This window comes from Triticum aestivum, chromosome 5B (genome assembly GCF_018294505.1).
Source record: "Triticum aestivum cultivar Chinese Spring chromosome 5B, IWGSC CS RefSeq v2.1, whole genome shotgun sequence".
Lineage (NCBI taxonomy): Eukaryota > Viridiplantae > Streptophyta > Magnoliopsida > Poales > Poaceae > Triticum > Triticum aestivum.
In genome coordinates, this window is record NC_057807.1 from 586,006,873 (window position 1) to 586,028,862 (window position 21,990).

Genomic DNA, 21,990 nt, shown 5'->3' on the forward strand with positions numbered 1-21,990 from the left:
CTGTCAAGAGAGGATTCTGCATAGGTTGCCATCTTATTTGCTGTATTTCATGCTTAATGCTCCTATTAAAATGCAGATATACTCTTAGTAGCTTTTTTTAGGCAGTGTAACATGAGGGCTCAACAAACTTCCATATATATCCAGTGGAAAACCATGGGGAACCCTACTCCTCCCCCACATCATTTATGACACAAGTGCCGAAAGGTGACGTCCAATAAAACTACTTCCCAGAGGAGCGCTTTGCACCAAGCACCAACCCCGGCAATAATAAGACGGGCGAGAGAGTGATTGAGCGGGCGTTTTATCTTTCTCTCTCTCTCTCGGTCGGCCAGTGTCACGAACTCGTCGCGGCGGAGGGGAGAGAGGGGGGCTGAGCTCGCCGTCGATTCGAGGGGAGAGGAGGCGGGAAGAGAGGGGCGGCCACCCCGGGGGACCGAACCCTATCGGCCGCGGCCCCCCCTCCATCGACCGCCAGTCGCCGCCGGCCATGGCAGGGGCGGCGCCGGATCGGGCGGCGCTGACGGTCGGCCCGGGCATGGACATGCCGATCATGCACGACAGCGACCGCTACGAGCTGGTGCGGGACATCGGCTCCGGCAACTTCGGCGTCGCCCGCCTCATGCGCGACCGCCGCACCATGGAGCTCGTCGCCGTCAAGTACATCGAGCGCGGGGAGAAGGTATGCGTATGCGGCCGGTTCCCCCCCTTCCGCCCCTTTCTGGATGCATGCCCCCTTCCCCCTTGAATCGATTTGGCGCTGTTTGACCAGCCTGTTTGCCTCCCCATGTGCTGAATCGCGGCCGATTTGGGAGGCTCTAGCTGATTAGGACCTGTTCGATTCAGACGATGTAGTTTTAGTGCTGAATCAGTTGATGCTGAGTGGCTAGCTTGTTCGTTCGTTCGCTCTGTGAATTATCAGGAGTCATATTTCTGTTTCAAGGACTGAATTGCTTGATTAAGTTTTAGGTTTATTTTCATTGCTTGTGATTATTGGATGTAGATATTTCTACCTATTTCATGTGATATAGTTAGTATTTTTGACCTCTATGCGTGCATCGATCGATGCGGAGGCCGGGGGTCTACCCTCGTTTTCGAAAAAGGAACTGCTCTAGTAGTTCTGTGGGTGCGTTGGTTTTGTTCGATATTGCCATAATTAGTGGTAATGAGACATCCAGGACAGCATTGCACCAAATGCCGATAAAACTAAAAAGTAGACCGAAAGTACCGAGATATACCCCGGTTGGCTGGTCATGCGGGCATGCACGCCACCCGCCAGGGTTCGATCCTGGATCCAGCACCGTCTGACTCGTATTTATCTTTAAATTGCAAGGTACAGCTGCAGCCGTAATTTCCAAAATAACTTTTCAAATATAGCAAACTAATCTCCATCTACTTGATGGAGAATGGTGCTCGGTTGGTCAGTGGAGTGTGCTTCCTATTGGAGAGGGATCGATTCCTGGGATCGACTATGTGCCTTACTAACACCCTTGGGGTTTTCCTAGTATTAGGTGACAGCCTGTTGAGTCTTCAGTCATGAGTGTGCGTGTGTGCGCGCTTGTTAGGGGCCGTGATTGTCTGTTTTTCAAAGAAAATAGAACTCCATATGGGCAAAGATCCCTATAATCCATTGGAGTAGCTTCAAATTAAATATACAGACAGGCAAACCAACACCACTCAGATGACACCTTATTTTAGAAATATGGCTGCCTGGCATTTATTTAGATGCTATAGCTCTCCATTTTTTTTTGGTTTAGGTGCATTCAGTAAACGTGGTGTTTCTAAGTAGAAATATGTGGATGTAGTGATGTTTAGGACTGGCATGGTTGTGAAAAGTTGTAAAATACACTCACAAGTCAAATTAATGTTGATAAATGCTAAAAGTAGTATTTTTTTGCTTTTGTAATTTACTCATCAGCTTTCCTCATTTAGAAATAACCCCTACATTTTTCTGCCTGCATGGTAAACAAAGGTAAACAATTGCCACCCTGTTGTTTCAGCAAATGATCCCTTGACCCATGATCATTTGACCATCCATGTTTATCTAACTGCTTGTGGTTACAGCACATGCAGTTGATCAGATTAAGTTTAATGCCAGTATATTTGACCAACTGAGGGAGCCCAGCCAAGTATTTTCTGGTCCAAGTAATTAGTTAATGCTCAAATCAACGAGTGTCCCTGTGTAACTCTTGTCACTATGAACTATTCCACTACTCTTATCCCATGCATAAGTCAATGTAGGCACATCCATGTATGGCATCCTTAATTTCAGTAGCAACACTTATTGGGGGACAGGAAACTACCTGTTTTATACAATTGAGACAAGAAATTATTCATAAAATAATACACTTGTTGAGGCAAAGGAGGAGGAATAGCTAGCACGATTGGGTTTGGTGGCCTATTCTCACTTATACTTTAAGTATATCATACCATATTTGTAGTTGGAGTGTGGAATATGAAAATGATTAAGCATCGCAAAAAAGAAGATTCTCAATCAACTGTTGCCCGTTGAAAGAGGTTGTAGTGTTATAAGCTTGCAAAAGATCACTAGACAAGTATGTTTAGACGCCCACCTAAAAAGGCACTTAATACTCTACACTGAACCCAGAATCTGATCCTACCTAAGTCCAGAATCTGCTGCTTCTATTGGTACAAAATGCCCAAGTCTGATTCCCTTATATCATATATCCATGATTGGAGTTGGCGTATCGGCCAATGCTTATGTGGCGAGCAATAACTTCCCACAAGTCTGATCCCCCTGTATCATATATCCATGATTGGAGTTAGCTTATCAGGCAATGCTTTTGTGGCGAGCAATAACTTTCTATACCATTACTTGCTGTGGTCATTTCTTGGAAGTTTATTAAAAGAAGGTTCTCTTTCGGGATATTGGATCAGCAAAAGTCCGTTGGTTTTCGGGAAGGACATTTGAACTGATAGGTTGGCTAATTTCCTGGTCCTCTTGGGTTTTCTTTCCATAAAGCTCATATGTGAGCACATGCTTCATGGCCTGATATTATTTGTGATCCACCATCACTAGTCGAGTCATTTGACTTTCATTTAGATGGAAACTCCAGATGGTGATTATGTGGGGTGCTAGTGTGAACATGTTCCTCCATTGTACAGTAAAAATATTTAGACATTGGCTTGTTTCTTAAATACCAATCCTTAATAGTTGTGACTACCTGGTTGCCTTATTTTGTTTGTTCTGTTGTGCAGATAGACGAGAATGTCCAGCGTGAGATAATTAACCATAGATCACTGAAACATCCCAACATCATTAGGTTTAAGGAGGTAAGCCATGATCTTCTGCTTGTTCACTAGTTCACCACAAAAGAGGAGAAAAAATAGCGAAAATAACTTGTGCATCATGCATTTGTAGGTTATTTTAACACCGACCCATCTTGCCATTGTCATGGAATATGCATCTGGTGGTGAGCTTTTTGAGAGAATATGTAAAAATATACGATTCAGTGAAGATGAGGTATGTATTTGCTCTCTGGTTACTCTGCTGCATCTTTTTTCTTGACATGCATATATTTGCATGAATCATTGGTGGGACTAAGTGCATGTGTCCTTTTTTAGGCTCGCTACTTCTTCCAGCAGCTTATATCTGGAGTCAGCTACTGCCATTCGATGGTATCGGTTATTTACACAACTTATCTTTCATCCCATTGTTACTATGTGTTCATACGTTGCAGCATGCTGAACTGTTCCATTTCATTCTTAATTTCTTATCTTCAAGCAAGTATGTCACCGTGACTTGAAGCTGGAGAACACATTGCTGGATGGTAGTCCTGCTCCTCGCTTGAAGATATGTGATTTCGGCTATTCTAAGGTGCTTACATAATTGAACTCGTTATTCTAGATAATTTTTTAAAAAATACATTGCATATGGGTGTTTTCAAAATGATTCACAAGCTATTTAAGTCAATGTTCATGCAGTTGGATAGAAATTTTATGGTTTCCTGGTGTTGCGTTTACAACACAGTGGGATCAATATTTTACCCTATGGGCCTGTTGTGTTCATAGGTTCTTTCTGATAAGCCATGACAAACATTCTTCATTTTCTGCAGTCTTCAGTTCTCCATTCACAACCAAAATCAACTGTTGGAACACCTGCTTATATTGCACCTGAAGTTCTGTTGAAGAAAGAATATGATGGCAAGGTATGCAAGTCCTCGAACTCTGTTAATCTTTGGATGGGTGTGGTATAGTTCACAGCATATGCAACTTAGTTTGAGAGACAAAAACTGGCAACAGGTCGAGTTGTTTGGTGTCCTAATCTAAATTTCTGTATACTGCATATTGAAGGCTGAACCCTTGTATGTGCACCGTTAGGCTAAGAATACATGTCCCTTTAGTCAAGATGTTAGCTACAGATGTACTTGTCACAGGCTATTGTACAGAGTGTAGTATGATGAAATTATTCCTTGGTTTTGAAAGAAAATGGCCTAGCTTCCCAGTGACGTTTTCCCTGTTGCACATGATATGCTGGTCCATTTTTCTGGGACCACTGTTAGATGTGTTTATGATCTCATCCTGGTATGCCCTTTTATGTGTCTGATGAAATCGTAGAAATGTTATACATTTCAAGTGTTTGTAAATTCAGCACAACGCTTGTTACCGCCCAGTGTTCACTGGTCATTACTGGTTACTAATGGCAATCAGTTTGACCTAAACACTGGAGAGGAACCTTAATGCCTGGTCGGGAGCCATTGCAAATTAGCTGCCTGTGATTGGTTTTCTGACTTTCTGGGGAACTTGGTAGCATTGGTGAGTGTTACATCTTCCCTCACATTTCAAAATAGTATCCTCATAAGTACTTACATTTGAAAACATGCAAACTCAGCTAGGATAGGCGCAATTTATCAGAGACCAGAGTAATTTACAGAGGAAAATTTGGCTTTTAAATAGCCCACTCTTATTTGACCCAATCAGGATGTCAGATCACTGATGTTAATTGACTTGTTACCTCCCAAGACAAGGAACTCACTCTTGCTCATATTGACTTACTATTTGTACATGACTAAAACAGATTGCTGATGTATGGTCCTGTGGTGTGACTCTTTATGTCATGGTAGTCGGTGCATATCCTTTTGAGGATCCAGAAGAGCCTAAGAACTTTCGGAAGACAATTCAGGTTATCTTATTTCTCTTCTTTCCTTTGTCATGTTTTAGGTCTTTTAAACTAAAAACTAATACTATGACATCACCTTTGCAGCGTATCTTGAGTGTTCAGTATTCAATTCCAGATAACGTGGACATATCTCCAGAGTGCAGGCACCTAATTTCGAGGATTTTTGTTGGGGATCCTGCATTGGTGAGTCTTTGGATGTTCAATTCTAGAAACTAGGCTTAGCTATCATATCCTGTATTATGACTTATCTGTACCGTGCCTCTTTGCATTTTCTTCATGTTTTGCTCAAAACTTAACCTGACAATTAAAGTATAACCAGTGAGGGATAACTGCCTTTTTGCAGAGTCTTGAACCCATTAGGGGGGTCAGGTTAGCTTGAGCTTTTACCGTACAGTAGTGAATTACACCTCTTAGGTTCTTCAACTGCCGCTGGGTTATATGTGGCGATGTGCATGTGTTTTTTACCAGATCAAGCTAGGCTGTTTGTGTTTGTGTTTTTGTAGTTATGCTTGTGTCATTGTCCCGTGTTTGCCATCATTGTTCCGCTTGCTGACCTATATAACTGTTTGGCATACTGTAGTATATCTCCTTTGTCATCATTAGTATGTATTATTTTACTAATTTTAGGCCACCGACTTAACTGTTTGGCATAATATATCTCCTTTGGAAGGATCTAGTGTGCAGCCATCAGTTCAACAAAAAGTAGTGCATTTCAGTAGGATGGTTTTGATAAGGGGACCTTCTCTGCAGTCTACATTGCCACCACTTATATTGTCCTTCTTTGTACTTAGGCATACTCATGTCTAGTGCAGTGATACCTTATTTGCATTCCATCGTATTTATGTGTATCATTTTCATGACACTGCTGGTGATGATAAATGCAGAGGATAACCATCCCTGAAATACGGAGCCATAACTGGTTCTTAAAGAACCTCCCCGCTGATCTGATGGACGATGATAGTATGAGCAGCCAATACGAGGAGCCTGAGCAGCGAATGCAGACGATGGACGAGATCATGCAAATTCTAACGGAGGCCACCATACCACCTGCTTGTTCTCGTATAAACCACATCCTAACTGATGGATTCGACATGGACGATGACATGGATGACCTTGAGTCGGACTCGGATCTTGATATCGACAGCAGTGGAGAGATCGTGTATGCGATGTGAGCCATCTCTGGCGGCTACCGTATCGAAGCAACCGTAGAAAGCAGCTGAAGGGCACATGGTGACCTGATGCTGTACCCTGTCAAAAGAGCTAGCGGCACTTTGTGGGAAACAATCGTTCTGTGTTTTGCAAGCGAAAGTCCCCGTCCTGTTCTGGTTGTAATATAATGGGGGTTAGTCCCTGGAGAAGCATCCTTTCTGTTCCCTGCTGTGCTACATATGTGCAAATAGTTCGTACTCCTGTTGTTAATGTGTGAACCTGTGACTCAACTTGGTTTTATTTTATGTTTATTACTGTATATCTATTGACCTGTTGTTTGGGCTACTTTGCCAGAAAAATGCAGGGTAAATTCGGTCTAAAATAAATAAATACAGGTTTAGTAAATAACCGGCTACTCTATTCATACACAGTCTATGTATGTCTTTTTGGCAACTGTCGCACACAAAATCTAGTTTCCTTTTTATCTTGTACCTTCTTCGTTTCAAAATATTTTAAGTTGTAGGTGTCCTAAGTCAATTTTCCGGAAGTTTGAGCAAGCCTATAGATTTTTTTTTACTAACATCCATTATGTTGTATATGTTCCCGTAGGCTTGGTCAAACCTAATAAAGTTTAATTCAGGAGAAAACTAGAACTTCAAATTTTTTGAAATGGAGGGAGTGATGACCAATTTTTGCAAGTGTTTTGATGGTGTGTAGCGAAAGTTTTGATCCTTTTGTATGGGCAAAAGGCTTCCATGTTTGGCCATCTTCTTTTAAATCATTATCATGTTTATCTTGTTATGTTAGGTTTTACCTTATAGGACATCACAATTGTTCTACCCAAAAAAAAAACTAGCATCACAATTTTTTTATCGAATTTAGCATCACTTTGGATGTGTTGAGGACCTGCTTCTTTTCTACTATCAAAGAAAATACATGTTACACCCTCAACCATAAGACAGTCCTTAGATAGTTGATAGGGATAGACATAAACAAATATGATACATAAACATTTGCTACAAACCATAAAGATATTGCACTTACCTCTTAACTTAAATATTTGTTTGCAAGGGACAAAACTAATATGTAATGCACTCCAAGAGCAGATTAATGCTTACATGAGAACTCTTCCACGGAGCTGGTCTAGAACATCACCATAATCGTCAAGACACCAATATGGCTCGGGCACAGACCACCGGTTTCTCTTCGCAGCATTCCCCCTTTTGTCCCTGTCCAGGATAATGGGACCTTTGTCCAATCCTATGTCCAGAAGAGTAAATCCTCTACTCAAAACTTCTGCAATATTGCTCGGCAGATAAGGAATTGTTCCACTTTCATCATAGAAGTTCATGCCGATGAAACTCCCATCTTCAATCCGAATATGGGGCCCTCCAATCCCAACCTTCTGGATTCGACAAGAGGACGGCCTGAGCTCTTTGCAACCAAGTATCAAACCCCTGTTCTTGTTTCTTTGAGACCTCTTTCTTTTGGCACATTTCCTTCTGTACTTCAAGTTACCCCTTGAGGCCATCAAAAACCCATTCATTTCTCTAGTCATGCGCCCGATAGCAGCTACCTCCTTAGATTTAGACGGCGTTGTGACCTCGAAGATATCTAGTGGACAAACGTCGGTGAGATCATCCTTGAGACTGATAACGGCAATGCTGTAATCTTGATGGCACAGTTCCAATGTCCCCTCCACACGTTGTTCCGGCGGGAGAAACACCTCAATCTCCAAGCTCAGATCAATGTCCCCTTCAACATCACTGGTTCTAACCAAATTGGCCGAAGTAAGGACAAACTCGCGCCCCCTCTAGTTATAAGCAGGCCTGTGCAGGCAAAAAACCTAACCGTATCCTTGTCATTCCGTCCCTTGTATGAAGCAATTGAGACAACACTCTTGGATACTCTCTGAACAACTTCTTTTCCGAGTTGATCCCAGATAGACTGGGAGATAGGCTTCTTAACATTGAAAGGATACCCTTCCCAAGCATGAAGTTCACCAAACCGCTCTTCAAAGGTACACACTATTCTCCCGTTGAGCTCAAACACAAGCGGCGGTGGTAGGGGATAGCCCCAAGATTTTAGAGTATTAGAACTTAGTTTGAATCCTGCAGGGACGACACACTCCACATCTTTAGGCAAGGAATACCCACGGAATTGGGTGGCTTTACTGGTTATCTGAAAATGCTGCAGCCTTTCATGAAGGGACTCCGTTGGTAGGAAGGCGAAACCATCTGCTGACAACGTAGTTATCACTCCAGCAAAGTGTCCATTTCCATCACCATCAAGCAACATAACTGGCCCTCCAAGGCCAGCCTCCGTGATATCACAACGGCAGGACACAATGCCATCTCTGAAAACAACGTTAGAGCATTCCGATCTCATCAGAGTGCCGCCGGAGGCACGGCCGGCGGCGGCCAGAGTACGCGTACCCGTGCCCTGGAGCAGATCCACAGGCACAGATGTATCCACATGATAGACATAACTTGAGTTGAAGGCCGTGATAACAGCAACGTTTGTTGTTCTATCAAACAGTCCCAGGAACCCATAGATGATGTCACCGTCAGGGACACGCACTCTGACGCTGAAGTTATCGTCCCTTTTCCTCTTGCTCTCGAACTCCAGCGCCAGATTCACCGTGGTCACGAATACGCTGTGGCAGTCTCGTACCATGCCGTTCCGGCATTGTACGGCTGTTCCCGAGCACGCGAAGATCATCATCTCTCCATGGAAGAGACCAATGGAGACGACGCCGTCTTTGAAAGGATAAGGTAGAACCTCCGGGCCGGTGGCGCCGAATGGCCTCGGATTGAACGGAGTGAGCTCTGGATCAGGTTCTTGTTCCTTGAGGCGCTGTAGCTCGGCAAGATACTCCCGTCTCATCTTCTCTTAGCCTGCCACTTCGCTCGTGCGGCATCCATCAGCACGAACGTCGCCCCGCTGCTGCGGGCTCTCTCCTGCTCGCTGCTGGTCACAGCATTATCCGTGGGCTTCGAAGCCATGGCGCAGCTTGTCCCCGTCGAGGGAGGGAGCGGCGGCGGCGGATCTGGAGGAGAAGGATGTCGCCCGTCTGTGCCGGATTGCGCAACGTCCCTTTCCGCGAAAAAAAAAGAATAAGGTTACGTACGCCTTTAACCTCCGGGCACGGCATGGGTCATGAAGCAACACTATGTGGTTGTTTGGATATGAAGTATTAGACGTGAGATCTTGGAAAACTGGTTTTTAGAGGATTTTTAGGAAAACTTGTTTTTGTTAGTTTTTTCTGTTAAGATCTGGCTATACAATACCTCGTTTGGATGGAAAAAGATAGAATTAACATGTTTAGGCCTCCCGCTCCTCCCACAGGCATGACTCTCTCTGCTGATCGCCTCCTGCATGCTTCCAGCGTCCCCTTTCTCTACATGCTGCTTGCTGCATGCTGCGTGGCGAGGACGAGATTGTAGTATCCATACACTCAGTACACTGGACGTAGTTGGAGCACAACAATGGCTTCCATGTTGACGCTGCCCACAAGAACGAGCACGGGAGCATAGGCCATGGTGCTGACCTGTTGGAAACCCTGTGAGGGTTGGACACGATGCCACGCAGCAGGCGGAAGCAGCGACACCAGTGCACGGCAGGGTGGAGGCGTGGCCCAGCTGGGCACGGTGACGCCGAGCACGGGCATGGCGAACCAACTCTTGCAGTAGTTCGTTGTTGTCCATCATGGCCTCGTCGATGCCAACAAGCTCAATGTTATCATTGTCATGGTGCCGGCGTTGGAACCGCGCCGCCGGTGCAGCCATTAGCATGTACGACGGTGCCGGCGTTGGAACCGCGCCGCCGGCGTGGCCACTAGCATGTACTCCCTCTGTAAACTAATATAAAAGTGTTTAGATTACTACTTTAGTATTCTAAACGCTCTTATATTAGTTTACGGAGGTAGTACTATGAAGATGACGTGTGGAACTCGCCGATGTTGGTCCATCGATCCAAATAGATCGTACGTGGACGATACGACTCTAGTATACAGAAAACTCGTTTTTAGAAAAACGATTATGACTCGTTTTTCTAAAAGCTCGTTTTTTGGGCTTGTAGAAAACTGGGTAGTACTTATCCATGGTTTAGTTAGATGATCCAAACGTGGTTTTAGGCTGTTATAACTGAAATTGTGTTCATGCAAACCTGATTCTCTACAATCCCGCTATCCAAACAACCCAGCTGCTGGATGGATGTAAGCTGTGCCGTAGGAGGGAGGGCGCTGTAGTCCCACATCGGGGAGTTAGTGATGACATGACATGTTTATAAGAGAATTGGATGGCAAGCACTACGTGCTCTGTTCACAGAGCACACCAACAAACGGTAAAATGGCGACGGATTGTGCGGAATTGCACGATACGCAAATATACCATGGAGTAAGGTTAAAACTGGTCGCCATACTTTACCGCCGGGTACGACATGTCCGCTTGGACTTTTTTTTCTTCTTCATCATCCTGGCATTATGGCCCAATGTTTAATTTTTCAGCAATGCTGAACTTAGTACAAAATCAGAACAACCATACAATGCATTTTTTTCACGATCCTGCAAATTGCTGGCTTCATTTAGATTTAGTAGGAAGCAGCGAAAGAACAAGATAGTAAGGATCCGAAAATCAAAGAAAATAAAAAGAGAACGACAACCCATTGGTCGCAGAACAACAATACACTCACATAGCGGACCGCCATCCACCCACGACAAGACAACAACTTCGACTCTGATGGAGAACTACGGAGAACTAGACAAGGCTGGCGTCACGAAAGATCGCCGAACGGACAACCTGTCACCTATCATCGTGCGCCATCGGGGACTTGCCACCGCAACTCCAACTTCACAGCAACAAGCAGCCAAGGCAATCCCATAGACACACGGAAGAAGAGCCGACTGCCACGACCAATGCCACACCTTCGACAATGCTCACCCCTGTCATCGTCGCCACAGAACCTAACCGCACACACTGCCAGACAGGCACCAGTCGATCATAATGTCGTGCACATCCAGCCCGTAGGTGGCTCCAATGGGACAAATATCTTCAAGACGAAGTCCTAAAGAGGGGAAACGACGTTGAAAAAACGCCATCGCACGACCCTGGAGCAGGATCTTAGCTTTCACCCAAAGATCTTGATCCGAGAGTAGAGGATGTTGATCCCGACAACACCTCCAAGGAGGATAACGACGCCCATGGGCGCCATTGCCGCCAACCGTCGAGCACCGACAAGGCTTTAGCCCGGAGCAACCACTCCCATGCAGTCGGCCAAGGACGAATAATACCTTCGCTGGACCGCGTACCCCCAATGTAGCGATCACCTTCCTCGCAGCCAACAAACGCAGGCTCGCTGCACAGCAATGAGCCCCCTGGCGTCGGGCCTGCACAAGCTAGATCGGGTTCCTGCACCCCACGCATCCACCACGTCTGGAGCCTCCCTGCTCCAGCAAGCGCCATCCGGGCATGACCAACAGCTGGCAGTGAAGGAAATATGCCCTAGAGGCAATAATAAATTTATTATTTATTTTTTTATATCATGATAAATGTTTATTATTCAGGCTAGAATTGTATTAACCGGAAACTTAGTACATGTTTTGAATACATAGACAAAACAAAGTGTCCCTGGTATGCCTCTACTAGACTAGCTCGTTAATCAAAGATGGTTATGTTTCCTAACCATAGACATGTGTTGTCATTTGATGAACGAGATCACATCGTTAGGAGAATGATGTGATGGACATGACCAATTCGTTAGCTTAGCATTATGATCGTTACAGTTTCATTGCTACTGCTTTCTTCATGACTTATACATGCTACTTGGACTATGAGATCATGCAACTCCCGAATACCGGAGGAACACCTTGTGTGCTATCAAACGTCACAACGTAAATGGGTGAGTATAAATATGCTCTACAAGTGTCTCCGAAGGTGTTTGTTGGGTTGGCATAGATAAAGATTAGGATTTGTCGCTCCGTGTTTCTGAGAGGTATCTCTGGGGCCCTCTCGGTAATGCTCATCACTATAAGCCTTGCAAGCAATGTGACTAATGAGTTAGTTGTGGGATGAAGCATTGCGGAACGAGTAAAGAGACTTGCCGGTAACGAGATTGAACTAGGTATGATGATACCGACGATCGAATCCCGGGCAAGTAACATACCGATGACAAAGGAAACAACGTATGTTGTTATGCAGTTTGACCGATAAAGATCTTCTTAGAATATGTAGGAGCCAATATGAGCATCCAGGTTCCGCTATTGATTATTGACCGGAGGTGTGTCTCGGTCATGTCTACATAGTTCCGAACCCGTAGGGTCCGCACGCTTAGCGTTCGGTGACGATTTGTATTATGAGTTATGTGTTTTGATGACTGAAGTTTGTTCGGAGTCCCGATGAGATCACGAACATGACAAGGAGTCTCGAAATGGTCGAGACATAAAGATTGATATATTGGAAGGCTATATTCGGACACAAGAATGTTCTGAAGTGTTTCGGCTATTTTCTGGAGTACCGAGAGGTTACCGGAACCCCCCAGGAGAGTAATGGGCCTTAATGTGGTTTAGGGGAAAGGAGAGAAGGGCCTCAAGGGGTGGCCGCCCCCCATCGGCTAGTCCGAATTGGACTAGGAGGGGGCGGCACCCCCCTCCTTCCTTCTCCCCTCTTCCCCCTTCCCTCCTTCTCCTAGTTGGAACGGGAAAGCGGGGGCCGAATCCTACTTGGACCGGGAGTCCAAGTAGGACTCCCCCCTTGGCGCGCCCACTCTAGGGTCGTCCTCCTCCTTCCCCCTCCTTTATGTACGTGGGAGGGGGGCACCCCAAAGACACACCAAGTTTTGCCTTAGCCGTGTGCGGTGCACCCCTCCACAGTTACACACCTCGATCATATCGCCGTAGTGCTTAGGCGAAGCCCTGCATCGGTAACATCATCATCACCATCGCCACGCCGTCGTGCTGATGGAACTCACCCTCGTCCTCAACTGAATCAAGAGCACGAGGGACGTCATCAAGCTGAACGTGTGTTGAACGTGGAGGTGCCGTACGTTCGCTACCTGGATCGGTTGGATTGCGAAGACGTTCGACTACATCAACCGCGTTACTAAACGCTTCCGCTTTCGGTCTATGAGGGTACGTGGACACACTCTCCCGTCTCATTGCTATGCATCTCCTTGATAGATCTTGCTTGATCGTAGGATTTTTTTTGAAATTACTGCGTTCCCCAACAGTGGCATCCGAGCCAAGTCTATGCATAGATATTTTAGGCACGAGTAGAACACAAAGAGTTGTGGGCGATAATAGTCATACTTCTTACCACCAACGTCTTACTTTGAATCGGCGGTATTGTTGGATGAAGCGGCCCAGACCGACATTACATGACCGCGTTCACGAGACTGGTTCTACTGACGTGCTTTTGCACATAGGTGGCTGGCGGGTGTGTGTTTCTCCAACTTTAGTTGAATCGAGTTTGACTACGGCCGGTCCTTGTTGAAGGTTAAAACAACACACTTGACGAAAAATTATTGTCGTTTTGATGCGTAGGTAAGAACGGTTCTTGGTAGAAGCCCGTAGCAGCCACATAAAATTTGCAACAACAAAGTAGAGGATGTCTAACTTGTTTTTGCAGGGCTTGCTGCAATGTGATATGGTCAAGACATGATGTGATATAAATTGTTGTATGAGATGATCATGTTCTGTAACAGAGTTATCGGAAACTGGCAGGAGCCATGTGGTTGTCGCTTTATTGTATGCAATGAAATCCCCATGTAATTGCTTTACTTTATCACTAAGCGGTAGTGATAGTCGTAGAAGCAATAGTTGGCGAGATGACAATGATGCTACGATGGAGATCAAGGTGTCGCGCCGGTGACGATGGAGATCGTGACGATGCTTCGATGATGAAGATCATAAGCACAAGATGATGATGGCCATATCATGTCACATATTTTGATTGCATGTGATGTTTATCTTTTATGCATCTTATTTTAATTAGTACGGCGGTAGCATTATAAGATGATCCCTTACTAAAATTTCAAGGTATAAGTGTTCTCCTTGAGAATGCACCGTTGCTACAGTTCATCGTGTCGAGACACCACGTGATGATCGGGTGTGATAAGCTCTACATTCACATACAATGGGTGCAAGCCAATTTTGCACACACAGAATACTTGGGTTAAACTTGACGAGCCTAGCATATGCAGATATGGCCTCGGAACACTGAGACCGAAAGGTCGAATGTGAATCATATAGTAGATATGATCAACATAGTGATGTTCACCATTGAAAACTACTCCATCTCACGTGATGATTGGACATAGTTTAGTTGATTTGGATCACGTGATCATTTAGATGACTAGAGGGATGTCCATCTAAGTGGGAGTTCTTAAGTAATATGATTAATTGAACTTTAGTTTATCATGAACTTAGTCCGGATAGTTATTTTGCATATCTATGTTATTGTAGATCAATGGCCCGTGCTACCGTTCCTTTGAATTTAATGCGTTCCTAGAGAAAGCTAAGTTGAAATATGATGGTAGCAATTACACGGAGTGGGTCCGTAACTTGAGGATTATCCTCATTGCTGCATAGAAGAATTACGTCCTGGAAGCACCGCTAGGTGTTAGGCCTGCTGTAGACGCTACTGATGACGTTAAGAACGTCTGGCAGAGCAAAGATGATGACTACTTGATAGTCCAGTGTGTCATGCTTTACGGCTTAGAATCGGAACTTCAAAGACATTTTGAACGTCATGGAGCATATGAGATGTTTCCAAAGTTGAAGTTAATATTTCAATCAAATGCCCAAGTTGAGAGATATGAAGTCTCCAACAAGTTCTATAGCTGCAAGATGGAGGATAATAGTTATGGCAGTGAACATATACTCAAAATGTTTGGGTATCATAACCACTTGACTCAGCTGGGAGTTGATCTTCCAGTTGATTGTGTCATTGACAGAGTTCTTCAATCACTGCCTGATGAACTATAATATGCAAGGGATGGACAAGACTATTCCCGAGCTCTTCGCGATGCTAAAGGCTGCGGAGGTAGAAATCAAAAAGGAGCATCAAGTGTTGATGGTCAATAAGACCACAAGTTTCAAGAAAAAGGGCAAAGGGAAGAAGAAGAATGACAAGAAGAACGGCAAGAAAGTTGCTGCTTAGGAGAAGAAACCCAATTCTGGACCGAAGCCTGAAATTGAGTGCTTCTACTTCAAAGGGACTGGTCACTGGAAGCGGAACTGCCCCAAGTATTTGGCGGATAAGAAGGATGGCAAAGTGATAGGTATATTTGATATACATGTTATTGATGTGTACCTTACTAATGCTCATAGTAGCGCCTGGGTATTTGATACTGGTTCATTTTCTCATATTTGCAACTCGAAAGAGGGGCTACAGATTAAACGAAGAATGGCTAAGGACGAGGTGATGATGCGCGTCGGAAATGGTTCCAAGGTCGATATGATCGCCGTCGGCACGCTACCTCTACATCTACCTTCGGGATTAGTTTTAGACCTGAATAATTGTTATTTGGTGCCAGCATTGAGTATGAACATTATTTTTGGATCTTGTTTGATGCGAGATGGTTATTCATTTAAATCAGAGAATAATGGCTGTTCTATTTATATGATTAATATCTTTTATGGTCATGCGCCCTTGCTGAGTGGTCTATTTTTGTTGAATCTCGATCGTGGTGATACACATGTTCATAATAGTGAAGCCAAAAGATGCAAAGTTGATAATGATAGTGCAACTTATTTGTGGGACCACCGTTTAGGTCAAATCGGTGTAAAGCGAATGAAGAAACTCCATGCTTATGGGCTTTTGGAATCACTTGATTATGAATCACTTGGTGCTTGCGAACTGTGCCTAATGGGCAAGATGACTAAAACTCCGTTCTCCGGAACAATGGAACGAGCTACTGACTTACTGGAAATAATACATACCGATGTATGCGGTCCAATGAGTGTTGAGGCTCGTGGCGGGTATAGTTATTTTCTTACCTTCACAGATGATTTGAGCAGATATGGGTATATCTACTTAATTAAGCATAAGTCTGAGACGTTTTAAAAGTTCAAAGAATTTCAGAGTGAAGTGGAAAATCATTGTAACAAGAAAATAAAGTTTCTGCGATCTAATCATGGAGGAGAATATTCGAGTTACGAGTTTGGTCTTCATTTGAAACAATGTGGAATAGTTTTGCAACTCACGCCACCTGGAACGCCACAGTGTAATGGTATGTCCGAATGTTGTAACCGTACTTTATTGGTTATGGTGCGATCTATGATGTCTCTTACTGATTTACCGATATCGTTTGGGGTTATGCTTTAGAGATGGCTGCATTCACTTTAAATAGGGCACCATCAAAATCCATTGAGACGACGCCTTATGAACTGTGGTTTGGCAAGAAACCAAAGTTGTCATTTCTTAAAGTTTGGGGTTGTGATGCTTATATGAAAAAGTTTTAACCTGATAAGCTCGAACCCAAATCGGAGAAGTGCGTCTTCATAGGATACCCAAAGGAAACCGTTGGGTACACCTTCTATCATAGATCCGAAGGCAAGATATCCGTTGCTAAGAATGGATCCTTTCTAGAGAAGGAGTTTCTCTCGAAAGAAGTGAGTGGGAGGGAAGTAGCGCTTGATGAGGTAATTGTAACTTCTCCCGAATTGGAAAGTAGTTCATCACATAAATCAGTTCCAATGATTCCTACACCAATTAGTGAGCAAGTTAATGATGATGATCATGAAACTTCAGAACAAGATATTATAGAACCTCGTAGGTCTTCTAGAGTACGGTCCACACTAGAGTGGTACAGTAATCCTATTCTGGAAGTCATGATACTTGACCATGATGAACTTACGAACTCTAAGGAAGCTATGATGAGCCCAGATTCCGCGAAATGGCTTGAGGCCATGAAATCTGAGATGGGATCCATGTTTGAGAACAAACTGTTGACTTTGATGGAATTGCCCGATGATCGGCAAGCCATAGAAAATAAATGGATTTTCAAGAAGAAGACTCATGCTGACGGTAATGTTACTGTCTACAAAGCTCGAGTTGTTGCGAAAGGTTTTCGACAAGTTCAAGGAGTTGACTATGATGAGACTTTCTCACCTGTAGTGATGCTTAAGTCTGTCCGAATCATGTTAGCAATTGCCGCATTTTATGATTATGAAATTTGGCAGATGGATGTCAAAACTACATTCCTGAATGGATTTCTGGAAGAAGAGTTGTATATGATGCAACCAGAAGGTTTTGTCGATCCAGAGGGTGCTAAAAAAGTGTGCAAGCTCCAACGATCCATTTTATGGACTGGTGCAAGCCTCTCGGAGTTGGAATAAACGTTTTGATAGTGTGATCAAATCATATGGTTTTATACAGACTTTTGGAGAAGCCTGTATTTAAAAGAAAGTGAGTGTGAGCTCTGTTGTATTTTTAATATTATATGTGGATGACATATTGTTGATTGGAAATGATATAGAATTTCTGGATAGCATAAAGGTATACTTGAATAAGAGTATTTCACTGAAAGACCTCGGTGAAGCTGCTTACATATTGGGCATCAAGATCTATAGAGATAGATCAAGACGCTTAATTGGACTTTCACAAAGCACATACCTTGATATAGTTTTGAAGAAGTTCAAAATGGATTAGTCAAAGAAAGGGTTCTTGCCTATGTTACAAGGTGTGAAGTTGAGTTAGACTCAATACCCGACCACTGCAGAAGATAGAGAGAAAATGAAAGTCATTCCCTATGCTTCAGTCATAGGTTCTATCATGTATGCAATGATGTGTACTAGACCTGATGTGTGCCTTGCTATAAGTATAGCAGGGAGGTAGCAAAGTAATCCCGGAGTGGAGCACTGGATAACAGTCAAGAACATCCTGAAATACCTGAAAAGGACTAAGGATATGTTTCTTGTTTATGGGGGTGACAAAGAGCTCGTCGTAAATGGTTACGTCGATGCAAGCTTTGACACTGATACAAATGACTCTAAGTCACAAATCAGATACATATTTTTATTGAATGGTGGAGCTGTGAGTTGGTGCAGTTCCAAGCAAAGCATCGTGGCGGGATCTACGTGTGAAGCGGAGTACATAGCTGCTTCGGAAGCAGCAAATGAAGGAGTCTGGATGAAGGAGTTCATATCCGATCTAGGTGTCAGACCTAGTGCATCGGGTCCAATGAAAATCTTTTGTGACAATACTGGTGCAATTTCCTTGGCGAAGGAATCCAGATTTCACAAGAGAACCAAGCACATCAAGAGATGCTTCAATTCCATCCGTCATCAAGTGTCGGAGGGAGACATAGAGATTTGCAAGATACATATGGATCTGAATATTGCAGACCCGTTGACTAAGCCTCTTCCACGAGCAAAACATGATCAATACCAAGACTCCATTGGTGTTAGAATCATTACCTTGTAATCTAGATTATTGACTATAGTGCAAGTGGGACACTGAAGGAAATATGCCCGAGAGGCAATAATAAAGCTATTATTTATTTCCTTATATCATGATAAATGTTTATTATTCATGATAGAATTGTATTAACCGAAAACTTAGTACATGTGTGAATACATAGACAAAACAAAGTGTCCCTAGCATGCCTCTACTAGACTAGCTCGTTAATCAAAGATGGTTATGTTTCCTAACCATAGACATGTGTTGTCATTTGATGAACGGGATCACATCATTAGGAGAATGGTGTGATGGACATGACCCATCCGTTAGCTTAGCATTATGATTGTTACAGTTTCATTGCTACTGCTTTCTTCGTGACTTATACATATTCCTTAGACTATGAGATTATGCAACTCCCGAATACTGGAGGAACACCTTGTGTGCTATCAAACGTCACAATGTAAATGGGTGATTATAAAGATGCTCTACAGGTGTCTCCGAAGGTGTTTGTTCGGTTGGCATAGATCAAGATTAAGATTTGTCACTCCGTGTTTCAGAGAGGTATCTCTGGGCCCTCTCGGTAATGCTCATCACTATAAGCCTTGCAAGCAACGTGACTAATAAGTTAGTTGCAGGATGAAGCATTACGAAATGAGTAAAGAGACTTGCCGTTAACGAGATTGAACTAGGTATGATGATACCACGATCGAATCTCGGGCAAGTAACATACCAATGATAAAGGGAACAACGTATGTTGTTATGCGGTTTAACCGATAGAGATCTTTGTAGAATATGTAGGAGCCAATATGAGCATCCAGGTTCTGCTATTGGTTATTGACCGGAGATGTGTCTTGGTCATGTCTACATAGTTCTCGAACCCATAGGGTCCGCACGCTTAACGTTCGATGATGATTTGTATTATGAGTTATGTGTTTTGATGACCGAAGTTTTTTCGGAGTCTAGAATGAGATTACGGACGTGGCAAGGAGTCTCAAAATGGTCTAGACATGAAGATTGATATATTGGAAGGCTATATACGGACACTGGAATGGTTCCGAAGTGTTTCAGGTATTTTTCGGAGTACCGGGAGGTTACCGGACCCCCCCCCCCAGGAGAGTAATGGGCCTTAATGGGCTTCAGGGGAAAGGAGAGAAGGGCCTCAAGGGATGCCCCCCCATGTGCTGGTCCGAATTGGACTAGGAAGGGGCGGCACCCCCTCCTTCCTTCTCCCCTCTTCCACGTTCCCTCCTTCTCCTAGTTGGAATAGGAAGGGGGGATCCTACTTGGATCGGGAGTCCAAGTAGGATTCCCCCTTGCGCGCCCCCTCTAGGGCCGGTCTCCTCCTTCCCACTCCTTTATATACGTGGGAGGGGGGCACCCCAAAGACACACCAAGTTTTGCCGTAGTCGTGTGTGGTGCTGAAGGAAATATGCCCTAGAGGCAATAATAAATTTATTACTTATTTCCTTAATTCATGATAAATGTTTATTATTCATGCTAGAATTGTATTAACTGGAAACTTAGTACATGTGTTAATACATAGACAAAACCTATAGTCTATAGTATACCTCTACTAGACTAGCTCGTTACTCAAAGTTGGTTAAGTTTCCTAACCATAGACATGTGTTGTCATTTGATGAACGGAATCACATCATTAGGAGAATGATGTGATGGACATTACCCATCCGTTAGCTTAGCATTATGATCGTATTAGTTTCATTGCTACTGCTTTCTTCATGAATTATACAAGTTCCTGAGACTATGAGATTATGCAACTCCCGAATGCCAGAGGAACACTTTGTGTGCTACCAAACGTCACAACGTAAAAGGGTGATTATAACGGTGCTCTACAGGTGTCTCCGAAGGTGTTTGTTGGGTTGGCATAGGTCGAGATTAGGATTTGACACTATAAGCCTTGCAAGCATTGTGACGTATGAGTTAGTTGCAGGATGAAGTATTACGGAACGAGTAAACAGACTTGCCGGTAACGAGATTGAACTAGGTATTGAGATACCGACGATAGAATCTCGGGCAAGTAACATACCGATGACAAAGGGAACAACGTATGTTGTTATGCGGTTTGACCAATAAAGATCTTCGTAGAATATGTAGGAACCAATATGAGCATCCACATTCCGCTATTGGTTATTGACCAGAGACATGTCTCGGTCATGTCTACATAGTTCTTGAACCTGTAGGGTCCGCACACTTAAAGTTTGGTGACGATCGGTATTATGAGTTTATGTGTTTTGATGTACCGAAGATAGTTCGTAGTCCCGGATATGAGCACGGACATGACGAGAAGTCTCGAAATGGTCGAGACATAAATATTGATATATTGGACGGCTATATTTGGACACCGGAAGTGTTCTAGGTGATTTCGGAGAAAACCGGAGTGTCGGAGGGTTACCGGAACCCCCCGAGGGATCTAATGGGCCAACATGGGCCTTGTGGGAGAGAGAGGAGAGGGCCTAGGGCTGGCCGCCACCCCCCTTGGGAGTCCGAATTGGACAAGGAGAGGGGCGGTGCCCCCTCTTTCCTCCCTCTCTCCCTCTCCTTCCTCCCCCTTCCTCCTTCCTAGTTGGACTAGGAAAGGGGAGTCCTACTCCCACTAGGAGGAGGACTCCCCCTCTCCTTGGCACGCCCCAAGGCCGGTCGGCCTCCCCCTTGCTCCTTTATATACGGGGGCAGGGACACCCTAGGACACACAAGTTGACATTGTTTAGCCGTGTGCGGTGCCCCCCTCCACAGTTACACACCTCGGTCATATCGTTGTAGTGCTTAGGTGAAGCCCCGCGCCGGTAACTTCATCATCACCGTCACCACACCATCATGCCGAGAAACTCTCCCTCGGCCTCAGCTGGATCAAGAGTACGAGGGACGTCCCCGAGATGAACGTGTGCTGATCGCGGTTATGCCGTACATTTGGTGCTAAGATCGGTTGGATCATGAAGACATACGACTACATCAACCGCATTGTCATAACGCTTCTGCTTTCGGTCTATGAGGATACGTGGACACACTCTCCCCTCTCGTTGCTATGCATCACCATGATCTTGCGTGTGCGTAGGAAAATTTTGAAATTATTACGTTCCCCAATAGTGGTATCCGAGCCTGGTTTATGCGTAGATGTTATTTGCACGAGTAGAACACAAAGAGTTGTGGGCGATAATAGTCATACTATTTACCAGCATGTCATACTTTTATTCGGCGGTATTGTTGGATGAAGCGGCTTAGACCAACATTACGCGTATGCTTACGCGAGACTGGTTCTACCACGTGCGTTGGACATAGGTGGCTGGTGAG

The 21,990-nt window shown here is 44.2% G+C and overlaps 1 protein-coding gene across 1 annotated transcript; it reads left to right on the forward strand.

Moving 5' to 3' along the window:
- The first annotated feature begins 268 nt into the window (after positions 1-268).
- Positions 269-6,605, forward strand: LOC123113423 (serine/threonine-protein kinase SAPK8). Its single transcript, XM_044534649.1, has 9 exons — positions 269-679; positions 3,217-3,291; positions 3,380-3,481; positions 3,583-3,636; positions 3,743-3,835; positions 4,074-4,166; positions 5,036-5,140; positions 5,222-5,320; positions 6,022-6,605. Exons 1-9 carry the CDS (start codon positions 488-490, stop codon positions 6,307-6,309), a joined length of 1,101 nt encoding a protein of 366 aa, XP_044390584.1. The 5' UTR covers positions 269-487; the 3' UTR covers positions 6,310-6,605.
- The last annotated feature ends 15,385 nt before the right edge of the window (positions 6,606-21,990 follow it).